General features: G+C 53.2%; 1 protein-coding gene across 4 annotated transcripts in view; it reads left to right on the top strand.

Moving 5' to 3' along the window:
- The window catches only part of PREX1 (phosphatidylinositol-3,4,5-trisphosphate dependent Rac exchange factor 1), a 194,263-nt gene that overhangs the window by 138,046 nt on the left and 41,156 nt on the right, over positions 1-15,061 (top strand). For all 4 annotated transcript variants that reach the window (XM_022597750.3, XM_022597748.3, XM_022597747.3 and 1 more), the window contains 4 exons: positions 4,161-4,261; positions 4,799-4,902; positions 5,096-5,145; positions 7,398-7,473. In XM_022597750.3, the coding sequence (XP_022453458.1) occupies positions 4,161-4,261; positions 4,799-4,902; positions 5,096-5,145; positions 7,398-7,473 (331 nt within the window). The remainder of the gene's footprint in view (positions 1-4,160; positions 4,262-4,798; positions 4,903-5,095; positions 5,146-7,397; positions 7,474-15,061) is intronic.

Below are 15,061 nucleotides of genomic sequence, written 5' to 3'. Positions count from 1 at the left end.
TGTGTGACTTTGGGTAAGTTTCTTAACCTCTCTGAGCCTCAGTAAATGACCAATTAATGAGAGAGAATGAAATGTTTGCCTTGCCGGATTGTCGGAGGATACAGAGAGAAAACACATGTGACATGCTCAGCACATTGTGGGCAAGAGTGATGGAAATGTGATGGAGCTTAAGGAGTGGCCTGTTTCTGCCCTCATCAGAGACAAAGCTCATGGATGCCACGTGAAGAAAAACCAAGGAATGAAATCTGTGTATTTTTGTGGAGGCTTCATGGGAGGAACATGGCGTTTGCCCTCTAGGATCCTCGGATTCTAGGGAGACAAAATTGATTCCTTCATCTATCCCAGTCATTGTTTATTGAGCCCTTACTGTGTGCAAGCAGTGAACAGGACAGAGGAAACCCCTGCCCTCGCGGAGACAACAGGCCAGTAGGGGAATCAGAAACTAGATAAATACAAATAAGGAAGGGAATTTCAGTGACTTGATGAGTGCTTTAAGGAAATAAGTAGGTTGATGTGAGGAGGTGAGGAAAGGGGGTGTGGTTTCAGCCAGGGTGGTCAGGAAGGGCCTCTTGGGGGAGGTGACATTTTAAACAAGATCTGGATGACAAGCAAGAGCCAACCATGAGAAGATCTGGGGGAACAGCATTCCTGGCAGAGGGAATAGCAGGTGCGAAAGCCCCAAGGCTGCAATGAGCCTTGAGTAAATTGAGGAACAGCGAGGAGGCCAGCGTGGCTGGAGGGAGTGAGTGGCTGGGGGGTGTCGAGATGAGGCCACAGGGGGTAGCAGGGGCCAAATCAGGCAGGTAAGGGGTGAGGGGTTCAGATTCTATCCCAGGTGCTCTGGGAATCCATTGAAAGGGTTTACGTGGGAGAGTGAGGCGAGCGAGGATGAACTCATTATACAGGCCTGGGATGAGGGCGCTGTCAGAGCTTTAAGAACTCAGGGCACAAGGTGTGGTGGTCTGTCTGGCAGGGCAGTCAGGGAGGGCTTCCTGGAAGAAGAAGGCCTTTGGTTTTACTCTAGACAGAGTTAGATGTCATTCATTAATTGAAGTCTGCCAGAATGGGAGCACCCAGGTGCAAGAGGCCACACTGTCTCACCCACCTGTGGGCACAGGTGCACGGTATTAGCGCGTAATAGCTGATCAATAATGATGCGTCAGGCATTGCTGCAGATACCACCCGGCAGCATCTCAGGCAGTGGAGTCACAGGGATGAACATAAAACCCCCAGTTCCTACCCTTGTGGAGCTCAAGGCCGTGGAGGAGACGGGCAAGAGAAATGGGATTCTTGTATTGGGGATGAGTAGACATTGGATCTCAGCTTGGGGGCTCTCCCGGGAAGACTGCCAGGGTGTACCTGTGTGTCCCCTGTGCCTAGCCTTGGACTTGACACTTAAAATTCATGTTTACTGGGTGCACGATACTGGGGGGCAGGAAGGAAGAGGGATGCTGCCGTTAGCTGACACACGCTAACTCTCAACTAGTCCCCCATTCCCTGAATCTCAGGCTCCCCGCCAAAGCAGGCTGACCTGCTCCCTGTCACCCTGCTCCCGGTTAGGTCTTTCTGGAAGACTGGATCTCGCTTCTCTTTGCCCCCACCCCCACCAACTGGCAGATTGCTGGTTCCCTCACCTTCTTACTCAGGGCCTTCGTATATGCTGACCCTCCTGCCTGTAACACATTTCCTTGCACCCAGCGGTAGCACATGGCGCCCCACTGACACAGTGTGGTTCGCAGATGTGTTTTCCCTGGGCCACACGGTGCTTTCAGAAAATTTTGGATTCAATATCAACATTTAACAGTTGGGAGATTTCACAGGAAATGCTGGGTTTCCAGCTTCTCTTGAAAAGTCGTAAGATGCTTTAGTCTTCCCATGCGGCCACAGTTGGCCGCAGTTGAGTGGCTGCCATCTTCAGAAACGCTGGCTGGTTCAGCAGAGTTTCCACCTGGCCCATTTTACTCATTTAGGAGAGTTTAAGGTCCCTGCATCAGAGGTGAATCTTGTCTGGTTTTGTAGGCTGGATCCCAGCTTAGGACTCAACATGATTTGAAAGTTACCGACTAAATCCAGAAGACCCCTGAATGAACCCCTTGCCAGATGGACCCGGCTGAGGCCCAGAGAGGGACAGCAGTTTGCCCAAATTTGCCCAGTAAATTGATCCTCAAAAAGGCTCAAGACTCAGCTCAGGGCAGAAACCTGGGTCACAGTTGCTGTCCTCTGGGCTGCATTTTTCTGCCCTTGCAGCTGCTGTGGGCAACTTCCTGTCCCCCTGTTTGGACCTGCTGTGGTCCCTGTTGGGACCCCCCCACAGGGCTGCCGGTCCGTGCCAGAGGTGGCCCCCGATGGGACAGCTGGTGGGCAGCCAGAGGCCGAGTCTCCAGCTTCCGAGAGTGGGCATCTGTTCACCTCCCCCAGCTGCCGGCAGCTTTCCTTCTGCCTCTGATTTTTGGGACTTCAAGAATAGACCTGGGGGAGGACAGCACCATCTCTTCCCCACTCGGGGCTCCCGCTCCACAGAATAGATCCATTTCTTCTACGCCCCCCACCCCCGGCTCTCACTGGGGTTCCCTGAATGCCTCGGCACACACTGCTACCTACACACAGGGCAGGTCTTTGCTCAGCCAAACACTGCAAAGCTAAAAATAGCCCTGCCCGCCTCTGGCCCTGTAATTGGAGGCAGGACAGCTGGTTTTGATAAGCTCCCCACTCTGGCCAGCTGCCACCCGCTTTCATTGAGAACAGAATGACCACATCCCCAGCTCTCCCCTGGCCCGCTGACTTCCAGTGAGTTGAGCTCTGCACGGAGCCCAAACTCTACTCCGAGAACCAGGACGTGGGCTCTGGCTGAGCCTCTGCCCCTCTGGGTAGTCACGTTGGATTTGCCTCATTTCCTCTGGGCTTTTGAGCACTTCTTTCTTACTGAGACCTTCCTGCTTACCCCAGAACATTCCTTCTTGTTTGATGGTTCATTCCTTTATTTGTTCAAAAGATTATTGAGCCTTGCTGTGCTTTGGACCATCTTCCAGGTGCGGGGGGTGTAGAGCTGTGAATCAGACAAAGCTCCCCATCAGCATGGAGGTGGCATTCTGGTTCAGGGAGATGGTTGATAAACACATAAATAAATCTGTAAATAGTATAATACAAATCCAGTGATAAGTGCTAAAAAGGAAGTAAAACGGAAAGATGGGGATGGTTTGTGTGGGTGTGGGGTGTCTTGATGAGGTGGTCAGGGAAGACTTCTCCGAGGAGGTGATATTTGAGCTGAGACCTAAAGATGAAAGAGAAGGGCTTTGTGAAGAGCTGGGGAAGGGTGTTTCTAGGCAGTGGGAACAGCAAGTGCAAAGGCCCTGAGGCAGGCAGGAGTCTGGCAGTTTTTTTTAAGCAGGGGAAGATGGTGGGTGAGACTAAAGCAGAATAAGTGAAAGGTATAGGAGATGAGGAAGAGGCAGTTCATCATGTCAGGGCCTTGCCATCATGTGGGCAGAGTTTGGATGTTTTTCTGAGAGTAACCAGGAAGCCCGCCGGAGGGTTTTAAGTGGGAGAATGAGATGACTTGATCACCCTTAGCTCTTCTGACTCTCCACAATCATCTTTCTGGGTCCTTATTTCTTCCTGCTTATTGGTTTCTTCATTCCTTCTGTCTGTTCATCCAGCCAGCCAGCCATCATCCATCTCCCCACTCATCTACCCAGTATTCTCTCCACTTATCACCCACCCATCTGTTCCCCTCCCCACCCACCTACCCACTAATTTTCCCAGCCACCTAGTCATTTATCTGTCTGTCAGATCATCCAGTCATCTGCTCACTTTTCATTCATGTATCCACTCATGTGTCCATCCCCTCTCTTTGTCTCTCTCATCCATCCTCCCATCCACCCATCCATCCATCCATCCATCCATCCATCCATCCATCCATCCATCCAGTGAGCCTGAGGCGGGGCCTGGGTCTGCTCACACCCACCTCTCTGCCATCGGTCTTGGGGAAAAGCACTGGCCTCAGCACGACCCCCAGGCCTGTGGTGCCCTAAGGTCTGCTTTCCTGTGGGCAGTTCTGGCTGTCACTCCTGGGTGTCGGGGGGGCCAGGCCAGTTCAGTGCTGGCCCCTGTGGCCTCAGGACTGGGGAGATCCTTTCAACCGCATGTTATGTTCCTGGCAGTGAGTTTGTTGCCTGGCTCCTGGAAATTGGCGAAATCAGCAAGACGGAAGAAGGCGTGAACCTGGGCCAAGCCTTGCTGGAGAATGGTATCATCCACCATGGTGAGTGCAGGCTAGGTCTGGGGGGCCGAACAGTAGGACCAGGTCAGAGCTCAACAGTGCTGTGCTTCCACTAACTCAGAGGCCATTTCTACACTTCTGTGTGGCCAGCTGTTCCTTCATGGTTTGAAGGAAGAGCCTACAGGATCAGCTAATGGATCCAAAGTGGGGAGTGAGACAGGGAAGCGCTAGGGGCGACTCGGGGCTGTTGTGTAGAGATGGGTTCATAAATCTTGACGGTGGGGTCTCACACCCCAGCCTGCTTCGTGATCTAGCTCTAGGGAGATGCTGGGCAGGTGGGCCTCAGGGCAGACTGGAGCGGGCATTTCTGGGCCTCTCATGAGACCGGCAAATGCCCCAGCCCCCAGCTGTGGGTCTCAGCGGGCCCTGCACGTAGCCGGAGGACCTGGAGTGTGGGCAGGGGCTTTGGAGAAATTGTGCTTGGCATGGAGCCTGGCCGAGTGGAGGGTGAGGATGGTGGGCGTGGGTCAGGAGGGGCCGAGGGGGCGCCCAGCCTCACCAGCCCTGGGGTCCCTCCAGTCTCTGACAAGCACCAGTTCAAGAACGAGCAGGTGATGTACCGCTTCCGCTACGACGACGGTACCTACAAGGCCAGGAGTGAACTGGAGGACATCATGTCCAAGGTGGGAACCCCTCCATCCTGACCCCATGACCTTGACCCCACAGTCACCACAGAGCAGGCCTCTGCCCCAGTGGCCTGTTCTCCACTGCCCTCACCAGTCTCCCCTCTCCCCCCATCCTCTCTCCCAGCAGCCTGGATTTGGAGGCCCCTGAAGGATGTGGCCTGATCACAGACTCCCGTTTTTTCTCTTTCAGGGTGTGAGGCTTTACTGCCGTCTTCACAGCCTCTACACCCCTGTGATCAAGTAAGTTACTCTCTCCAAGCTTCAGTTTCACCTCTGTCTCTTCTCAGCTGTGTGGCTTTAGGCCAATAACTTAACCTGTCTGAGCCTCAGTCTCCTTCTCCATCAAATGGGGCTAATAACTGTACCTACCCTGTAGGTTTGTCATGAGGGTCAAGTGAGTAAATTTGTGGGAAACACTGCAGTGTGGTGGTGAAGGGTGTTAGTTCTGGATCTCAGCCTGCTAGTCGGCAGCTGTGTGCTCTTGGGCAGTTATTTAACCTGCTGGGGCCTCAACTTTTCCCTCTGTGGAATGGGGATAATAATAGGATACACCTCAGGGCCTTTGCACTTGCTGTTTCCTCTGCCTGGGGTGTTTTTCCCCTACATATCTGCATATCTGCTTCCTTACTTACTTCAAATGTCTCCAAGTCAGAGGGGCCCTCCCTGACCATGTGCCTAAAACATCACCATCTGGAACACGCTACCCTCCTTACTTCACTTTGGTTTTCTTCTTGAAGCTTGTCAGTAGCTGACATACTATATATTTATTTCTTAGTCTGTATACTGTCTGTACCCCAGGGAATTGTACACTCACCAAGGGCAGGGAATTTGCTCACTGCTCTGTCCCCAGACCCTTGACAACACCTAGAGCGGTGCTGGCCAGTAGAACTTCCCGCACTGATAGAGATGCTCTGTGCCTGTGCTGTCCAATGCAGTAGCCACTAGTCACACGTGGGTTTCACACTCTTGAGACTGAAGAGTGTAATCTTAACTCTGATTTAACATTAATTGGTTGAAAAACCGCCATGTACTGGAGAACGCAGTCCAGGGCAAAGGAGCCCTCAGTAAATGCTTGTTGAGTGATTGTTGAAAGGTAATTAACTTCTTTTGCCTCTGTTTCTGCATCTGTGAAATGGGCATAAGAATAGCTCACACCCCTTGGCTGATCATGAAGATTAAATTTGACTGGCGCCTGCCACACAGTGAAGGCTCTGTCAGTGCCAGTGATTGGTGGTTGTCTTTACCGTGAAGCTTGTGGCTGTGGACAAAGGCACAGGGAGGGTGACCTGGTCCTTACCAGCTGCAGAGGCCTCTGTGCTCTGTCTTGACAGCTCTTGCCACCTCTCAGGAGCGGAGAAGAAGGGTCTTTTCCCAGCATTCGCTGGAGGCCAGGCCCAGGGAGCCCCTTTCACCTCCAGACCTGCCCCACTGGCTCCTCCCCTGCTGCCTTTGTGCAGGCCCAGGAGGCAGGCGGGGCCGCCCCGGTCCAGCCTTGGCCCTTGCCGGAGAGGCCTCTCTATCGGCCCCCAGAGGAGGAAGTGGCTGGGCTGGCAGCGGGTCCCCAGTTACCGCGCACGTGACCTGCTGGGCTCCTCAGTTCCTGAAAGCCTGAGAAGAACTCCCCAACCGGCCTTTCTCAGCCCCGACAGGGGCTCCCCAACCGGCCTTTCTCAGCCCCGACAGGGGCCGGCCGCAGAAACTCACTCTCGTCAGCTTCAAAGGCTGAGAAATTGTTGCAGTTTGGCGGCAAGGTCCGCACAACCCTTTGTACCAAGACTTGGCAGGAATTAGATGCTACAACAGGTCAAAGCAAAGAACCAGGACCGTGACAGCCCCCTGCCTTCTGCTCTGTCCTGACTGCCCACACCAGCCCACGGAGAAGCATTTCCATGTCGGTATTGTTTTGTTACCCTTAGACACACGAATGTTAACAGCAAAACAAAAGGAAAGAATTGCAAGTTGTTCTCATTACTCAGAGTAAATCAGGGTTCTGTAGGCTCAGCGTTTTTGACGTTTTGGTCTGGATAATTGTTTGGGGGCTGTTCTGGGCAGTTTTGAATGTTTAACAGCATCCTGGTGTCTATCTGCTGGTTGCTGGTAGTACCTCCGCACTCCACCCCCCAGCCAGGTCATGGCAGCCAAAAATGTCACTAGACACAGCCAAGTGTTCTTTGGGGGGCATAGCCATCCCTGCTTGAGAGCCCCAGGCTGGGGAAAGCTTCCAGAGCCTTAGAGCCACCTACTCCTGCCCCTTGATGCTGTTGGTGAGGATGGGGTCCTGGGTTGGGACAGACCTGCCCTCGGTGACACTTAGAGTGAGGTGTGGAGTCAGGGCTGGACTCCCTGCCTGCTGCTCTCCCCGGCCCCCCTGCCTCTGACCCGTGGCTGGAGAGCCTGGAAATCCTCGGACCCCGAGCTCTTTGACTAGGGACATTGGGACTATTTCCCCTCCCTCCTCCCTGATCTGCTCACGGCCTGCTTCCTCTCCACAGGGACCGCGATTACCACCTGAAGACGTACAAGTCGGTGCTGCCCGGGAGCAAGCTGGTGGACTGGCTGCTGGCCCAGGTGAGAGCTCCTCTGAGCAAATGTGACCCGTCGTCCCCCTCTGCCCAGGCCTGAGGGGCTAACCAGGATGTTGGCCTTTGAGGTTTAAAAAAATTGTTTTTTAATTACTTTTTTAATTGCGGTAAAATACACATAATAGAACATTGATCATCTTAACCATTTTTAAGTGTACAGTCCAGTGGCCCTAAGTCCATTTCCATTATTACGCAGCCATCACCCCCATGCACTTCCAGAGCTCTTTCCATCTTGCAGAACTGAAACTCTGTCCCCATTAAATAGTAACTTCCCATTCCTCCCTCCCCCCGGCCCCTGGCAGCCGTCCTTCCACTTTTTCTCTCTGAGTTGGCCGGCTGTAGGTGCCCTGTGTAGGTGGAATCATGCAGTGTTTGTACTTCTGTGTCTGGCTTGTTTCACTCAGTATAATGTCTTCAGGGTTCATCCATGTTGTAGTCTATATCAGAATTTCCTTCCTTTTAAAGGCTGAATAATATTCTCTTTTGAGGATAGAGCACATTTTATTTATCTATCAGTTAAGGGACACTTGGGTGGCTGCCACCTTGAGGCTTTCCTTTTTAAAAGTGGGACGGTCCCGGGCAAACAGGGACAAGTTGGTCTCATCCTGCCATCAAACCGGAGCCTCCATATAGGGCTTGCCAAGTTATTCCCTTATCCTAGGCTCCCAGTGAGTGGGGGCCGGGCAGAGTCTTGGAAAAATCTCTGTGCTGACTTCGCTAAAACTTCCCAAAGGTGATTGTTCCGTCGAGGTGCCATGGACACTCTTACCTACCTGCCTCTTATACCTTATGGCTTCTGTTTGCAGGGCACTTACTCTGGGCCAGGCCCTGTCTGGACTTTGTGCAGTATCTCACTGAGTCCTCCAACCCATTTCCAGACAGGGAACTGGGGCCCAGAGAGGCCAAGTGCCTGGTTCAAGGGCACACAGCCTGGCAGCAGTAAAGCTGGGAATCGGATGGGTGCATCGTACGTACTTAGGCCTCATTTCTGCAAACTTTTCAGGGAGCCTGCAAGAATGTTCATTCATAGTCTATAAGAAGAACGTAATGTCTCCAAAGACAAGAAGACAACTGTGAAATCTGAATGTTTAAACTTTCATGGAGTGCAGCTTTATGGCAGCCTTATTAACTGTTAAGTTTAGCATTCATAGAAACTTCATTCCATTCAAAAACAATTTGTTGCCTGGATTTTCTCATGTCGAACAAATTCCTGATGATTGCCTAGAGATCATAGCCAATCTATGTAAAGTAAATGCTTCTTGGCGTCAAATAACTTCAAAATCAAGTTTAGAAAAATTCTTGAAAAAAAATTTTCAAGCCCCCAAAACGTATTTAATGTAGGATGTGGGTGCATTTTAATATGTTTGCTATGATGTGGGGCCCTAAGACACGGGAAGTCTTAAAATGACCTTGGATTTGAATTCAGATTTGCACAGCTGGGAAGCACACAGGTGCTAACCATTGCACTACACCGCACACCGCCCCCTCCTTAGGATCCCCTGAAGCCAGCTCAGAGCATGTGCTTTATTTATAGCCAGGCAGGCCTGGGTTCAAATCTCAGCACTGCCACTTCTCAGCTGAGCGATCTTGGACAAGCCGCTTAACCTCTCTGTGCCTCACTTCCCACACCAGTAAAATGAAGCTCAAAACAATACCTTCCCGTTTAGATTATTTTGAGGCTTCAGTGAGTTAATCACCTAAAGTGCTTATTAGAACAGTGCCTGGTACAGAGTAGTTGCTTAGTAAATGGAACTGTTACTATAATAATTCCTCATCTCCTTCCCAAAGGATTCAGGGTGCCTCAAAATTCCACGCAGCGTGGAAGGAAGGCTGAAGAGATTACAGAGGGACTTGGGGGTGCAGGAACAGACGGCTGGGGAGAGCCGAGGGGCAATCTGTTTGGGGTCCCATCTTCTGAGTGGGCTGTGACGGGGGTGGGGGTGATTTATCTTGTGGTTTAGGTTCTTCGTTCAGACCCCAGACATGCCGGGGTGTAGGGCTCTCTGAAACGCTGCTTCTCCCCACCTTGGACCTTTGTGGCCTCATGTTTCCTGAGCTCCACGGCTGACTGTTGGTTTCAAAGCACGATGTGGACTTTGCCTTAAGTGGCGAATCCCAGGCCTGAGCTGGGAGTGGGGTGGGTTACCGAGCTGATGAGAAGTCAGTGAACCTGGGAAATATCTGGAGATGGAACCACAGGATGCACCGCTCTGGGGCTGGGAAGGGGTCACGGATGGGTCCTGGGGTTTTGGCACGGTGGGTTTTCCCGTCATTCACAGTGATGGGAAGCCGGTGGGGGGGGGGAGAAGTTGAGCATTCTCCTTGGCCGTGGAAAGGCGCTGCCTTTGGGGTGCCCACTGTCCTCCCTAGTGGAGTGGAGGAGGTGGGCGGGGGAGGGGCAGGCTTTGCACACCTGCTGCTCAGGAGGCATCTCTACCGCAGATACTCTGTTCGTTGTCAGCTCCTGGGTGGTATTTACAATGAGGGGGCAGAAAAGAGTGTAGAAAAATCCGACAAGAGGGCTCATGGGCTCATCCCTTTTTTCCTCCTAACACCTGCTGTGTATAAGGCACTGTTTTAGGTTCTGGGGGGACAGCAGTGGACAAGACAGACAACGCTCCCGCCCTCGTGGATGTTAAATTCTGGTGAGGGGTAGGAGAGGTGTTTAATAAACAAGGAAAAGTAGTAAAATACTTTGTTAGCTGGTGCTAGGTGCCAGCTCGGTGGGAGCTACTGGCGGGAGTCGACCTTTCACGTGGGTGGGTGGGGATGTGGTTGTTCACAGGCGGCAGAGAAGGTGGTGCTTTGAGCAGGGACCTTTGAATAGAGACCGGAGGGAGGTGGGGAACGAGCCAGGGGCCATCTGGGGCCGGAGCTTTCTCTGAGCGGACAGCAGCTCGGAGGCTCTGAGTGGGATGAGCTTGGAGGGTCTGGGGGTGGGGAGAGGCCAGTGTGGCTGGAATGGCGTGAGCGAGAGGGAGGGTGATGGGGAAGCTGGTGGGCAGCCAGCCCCAAGGGACCTTGTGAGCTCTTGGGAGGATTTGGGCCACTGCAGGGCTCTGAGCACAGATGGGACAGCATCTGACTTCGGTGGGATAAGATGCTCGGGCTGTCGGGGGACGAGGTTGGCAATCGGGAGACCAGTGAGGAGGCGGCTTCAGAACTGCAGGTGGGGAGCGTGGTGGCTGAGAACCGGGTGGCCGCGGGGGAGGGGACAAGAGTGGTCAGGTTTGGGATTCTTTGAAGGGAACCCTAACAGAGTCTGCTGTTGAATGGACGGAGTGGGCGGCAGTGGTGAGAGACACAGGAGTCTTGAATGACTGCAAGGCCCTTGGCTGAGCTGGGAGGCTCAAGAATGCGCCCTGGAGCACCCCGGCAAGGAGGAGAACCGGCCAGAGCAGCGGCCTCTGTTCGTTTCTCTTTATGATCGGTGTTGGGCACGGCAGGGGCCTGCTTGTGGCCCGTGCTGTCAGATTAGCTGTGATCCTGGCCGAAGGCCCCGTGGAGTAGCCTGAGTCATTGTCAGTTGGTCCAGAGGACCCCCCTCCCCGCCCCCTGCCGCCATCCCCCAGCATACAGTCGCAGTGGAGGCAGGGGGCGGACGGTGGAGTGAAGGTTGCAGCTGACCCTCTGTCCACTTCAGCAGGCCTCGCATGGCTTGGCCTGGTCTGGGGACACAGGGAAGCTAATTGGAGTTGACATAGGATGGCTTCCATGCGATTGACCGAACGACAGCTGGCATCTGGCTCCGGGTCAGGGAAAGGGGGGGACGGTGTGCGTGTGGGTCTCTCTGTGGGGGAGAGGTTGGTGACGAGGATGTGGCCTTGAAGACTGCTTACAGCAGGTCTTGATTTCAAGAGTCATCCCCACCTGCACTTTAGCAGGCAAGTCAAGAAGAAAACATATAATTGTGTAGTTCAGCAGGGTTATTTTGCTTTGAACACATGTTCATTTCTAACTCTAGGTCATTCTGCTCCTTGAAACAAAATGTTGATTGAAACCCCTTAGATCAGCTAGAAATACTTTTGGCTGCACATAGTAGGAAACCTGACTTACACAGTCAAGACATTTTTCTCTCACATAATAGGAAATCTAAATTATACAGTAAAGACATTTTTTGCTCATATAACTAGGCGTCCAGAGTTCATGGTCCTAGAGCTCAACAATGCCATTTATACCCATGCTCTTTCCATCATTTTGTTCTGCCATCTTGCCAGCTGCCTCATTGTCATAAGACAGCCGCCACAGCTCCAGGTAACACATCTATGTAGACCTATGGCCAAAGGCAGGCAGCAGGGGCAGTTGGAAAGAGCTTTCTCACTATGTTTATTAGGAGAGGAAACTTCCCCCAGTCCCCTCCCTTGCCCAGTGGTCTTCCCCTTAGGTCTCATGGCCAGGTGGGTCCCTCATGTACCCCTAAACCACTCCCTGGGGAAAACAATAAGGATTACTGAGAGTGCCTTAGAATTCCTCAGAATTCATCCCTTGAGGCTGGGGGAAGGGCTCCCTACCAACTACTCAGATGAACGAGAGTTCTTTTAGCTCAGAGGATAAGGAGGGTATTAGTCATTTGATTGACAAGCTATGTACTGTATCACTTCTGATCTTCTGTGTGTATTATCTCATTTAATCTTCAGAAAACAGTTGTTGTCCCCATCGTACTGATGAGGAAACTGAGGCTCAGATTATGTAACTTGCCTCAGGATACACAGAAACGAGGTACTCCTATAAGATTGTGTGTGGTCGGGGGCCTTCATGACGCCTTGGTAGTCAATAATAATAGAAATTGTAATAATAATCCTCTGTATTGATTATAGCTTGTACTGTGGAGTCTGAGTGGGGAATACCACTGAGAGGTGGCAGAGGGCTTGGAAAGTCAAGGGCAAATCTGGGGATAAAAAGTACAAGTGAGGAAATGAAAGTCAGAGAGGTTAAGGAATTTCCCACGGTCACGGTTGGCCAAACAGGGGTTTGAACCCGGGGGATCCAGCTCCAGGGTTTGCTCTCCTCACCTCTTTGCTCATGTTTTTTTGGTCTGTCCTGCCTGGGCTCCAGGATGCCCTAGGCTGTGGCCGTCAAAAGGAGGGCGGGGGTCGGTGGGCTGGGGCAGGAGAGAGCAGGGACAGGCCAGGAGCCAGGTGCGGGAGGGCTCATATCTGCTGGCTCCTGTTCCGGCTCTGCAGAAATGTGCCCTGAGCGCCCGCTACGCTGACCTCCATGCTCGGGCAGATGGCAGTGCTGACGGCGGCGGGGTTTCTAGCCTCTGGGGTGGGGTGGCAAGGCTGGGGTGGGCGAGCAGGCAAAGGGCCAGGCCGGCAGCTCAAGGCACCAGCAGAGGCAACAAAGGATAAACAAGGACAGGACAGGAGCCCTGGCCGTAACGCTGGGTAACTCTCCTCCCCTCTTGGAGCCTCAGTTTCCCTATTTGTAACTTGGAGGGAAGGTCCAGCTGTAAAAGGATTCCATTCTCATGCTGTAAACTTGGGCAAGTGCCAAGCCTGTCTGTGCCTCAATTTCTTCATCTGTCAAATGGGGTTAATAAGAGCGATTGCCTCTGGGTTGACCATCTAGGTAGTTAGGAGGAGCTGACATGGGCACTGAGACCTGAAAAGCCAGGGCAGGGCATTCCAGGGGGAGGAAGGATAGGTGCAAAGGCCCTGAGGTGGGGTCACATGTCGTGTGTGGAAGCAGCAGCAAGGAGGCCGTCGCGGATGGAGCCCCCAGTGAGGGGGGCTGGTGGGTGAGTGGGGGATGAAGGGGAAGTGTGCTGCTGAGGTTGATTGCACAGGGCCGTGTGTGCCTGTGCCTTCCTCTGGGAGGGGAGAAGATGGGGACTGGATGACTTTCGGTTTCCCCATGGCTGGCAGGATGTGGGGTGGGGGCTTGCTTTTCAGGCGGTGGACGCACCCAGCGTTGGCATATTTCACTCTTGACCAGAGAATCCCTGTGCTGTTCTCACTTTGGAAGCCACCCCATGGGTCACCCCAGGGCCCTTTGGAGAGAAGAGAGGCCGGGACGGGCTGGGATGGGCTGGGAGCCCAGGTTGTGAGAGCTTCGGAAAGCTAGGTGGGCTCCAGACGCCTGCCCGGGCCCCCTGGGCTGCAGGGCTGGGCCTGCCCGCCTCCTGGGCCCCTCACGGCTGGGGGCGGCTGCTCCGGATGTGGCCTCTTGCATGGATGGCCGCCCTGCTGGCAGGGCTGTGAGCCTGCTGGCTCTCCAGCCGCTGGCCCGCGGTCCCACAGGACAGATTTGTCATCTCTGAGTCAGCCTGGGGCAGCTAGAGCAGCTGAGGCCAGTGGCTCCCCCAGGCTCTGCTCTGGGGCCTTGGCAGGCTAAGGCCTGCAGCTCTGAATTCATTTCTCCTGTAGCTGAGGAATTCCCTCCCTGGCCCCTCCACTGCTGGCAGGGGCCTGGGGGGGATACACCAACAGTGGAGGCCTCTGGCCTGGCTCTGTCGGGCCAGTGCCTCTTGGAATAACTTCTCACTTGGGCAGTATTTTAAACGAGAGGCCGGCTGAGCGGAGCGAAGCTCATTGACCTGGCTACAGACTAATGCATGAGTTAGTCCCTGCTGACAATGTCTTTATTCAATCAGCAAGTATGTACTGAGCACCTACTGCATGCCAGGCTCTGTTCTAAGCACTTAGGATTCAGCAGGGAACACAGTAGATCAAAGGCCTTTTCCTTAGAGCTGACCTTCTCACTCACCCTGCTTTCGCCGGCCATGTTATTTTCTGTACTCTAAGCTTTGTCCACCTCTGGACCTCTGTCCGTGCTGTTTCCTTGGCCTGTCACTTCCCCTACGTACACACACAGCTCACATACTTTGCCTGGATATACTGAGATGATTTGGGTTGCAAGAAACAGAAACAGTATCTGGCTAACTTAAGGAAAGTAAAAAAGGGAAGGTGACTTATTGAGAAGTCCACAGAGCACCCACAGAGTCAGAGGGAGACCCAGGAGCCAGGTCCTAGGAGGAACTGGCACCAGGAGACTCCCAGCTTCTCGGGAGCAGGCGCGGAGGGGCACCGTCTCCAGGGCACACTCTCGGGGAGAATCGGCACCAGCTGTTCCCTGACCTTGGGTTCCTCTGCTCAGGGAGGAGCCAGGTCAGTTAGGAGTTGAACTTGATTTCTAGTATCAGAGAGCCAACTACAGAGGCTGAAACAAATTAGGGGTTTATTTTTCTTCGGTATGAGAGAAGCCCGGAGGTTGGTGGTCCAGAGCTGCTAGTACAATCTCATGATATCTTTGAAGACCACGCCTGCTCTTTCTTTTTGCTCTGCCATCCTTAGTATGTTTCTATTTTTGAGGTCACATTGTGCTCTAGGGTGACTGCAGGAGCTCCAGCCATCGCACCTTTGTTCCAGGCAGGAGGAAGAGAAAGGAAGGACTGGGGACAAAGAGTGTTTTGCCAGAGCTCCCTATCAGTGGTTTCTGCTCATATCTCATTGGCCACCTCTAGCTGTAATGGAGGCTGGGATCTGTGGTTGTCTAGGTAGATGAATTGCTGTCTGTAAGAGTGAGGGTTTCAGTACTAGGGCGGGATAGGGCCGGGGAGGGTTGTTGCTGGG

The sequence above is a fragment of the Delphinapterus leucas genome, chromosome 15, assembly GCF_059928025.1.
Source record: "Delphinapterus leucas isolate spDelLeu-1000000601 "Yukka" chromosome 15, BTC_Dleu_Yukka2, whole genome shotgun sequence".
Lineage (NCBI taxonomy): Eukaryota > Metazoa > Chordata > Mammalia > Artiodactyla > Monodontidae > Delphinapterus > Delphinapterus leucas.
Note: the sequence above shows the minus strand (reverse complement) of the source record. Positions and strands in the feature narration are given on the sequence as shown.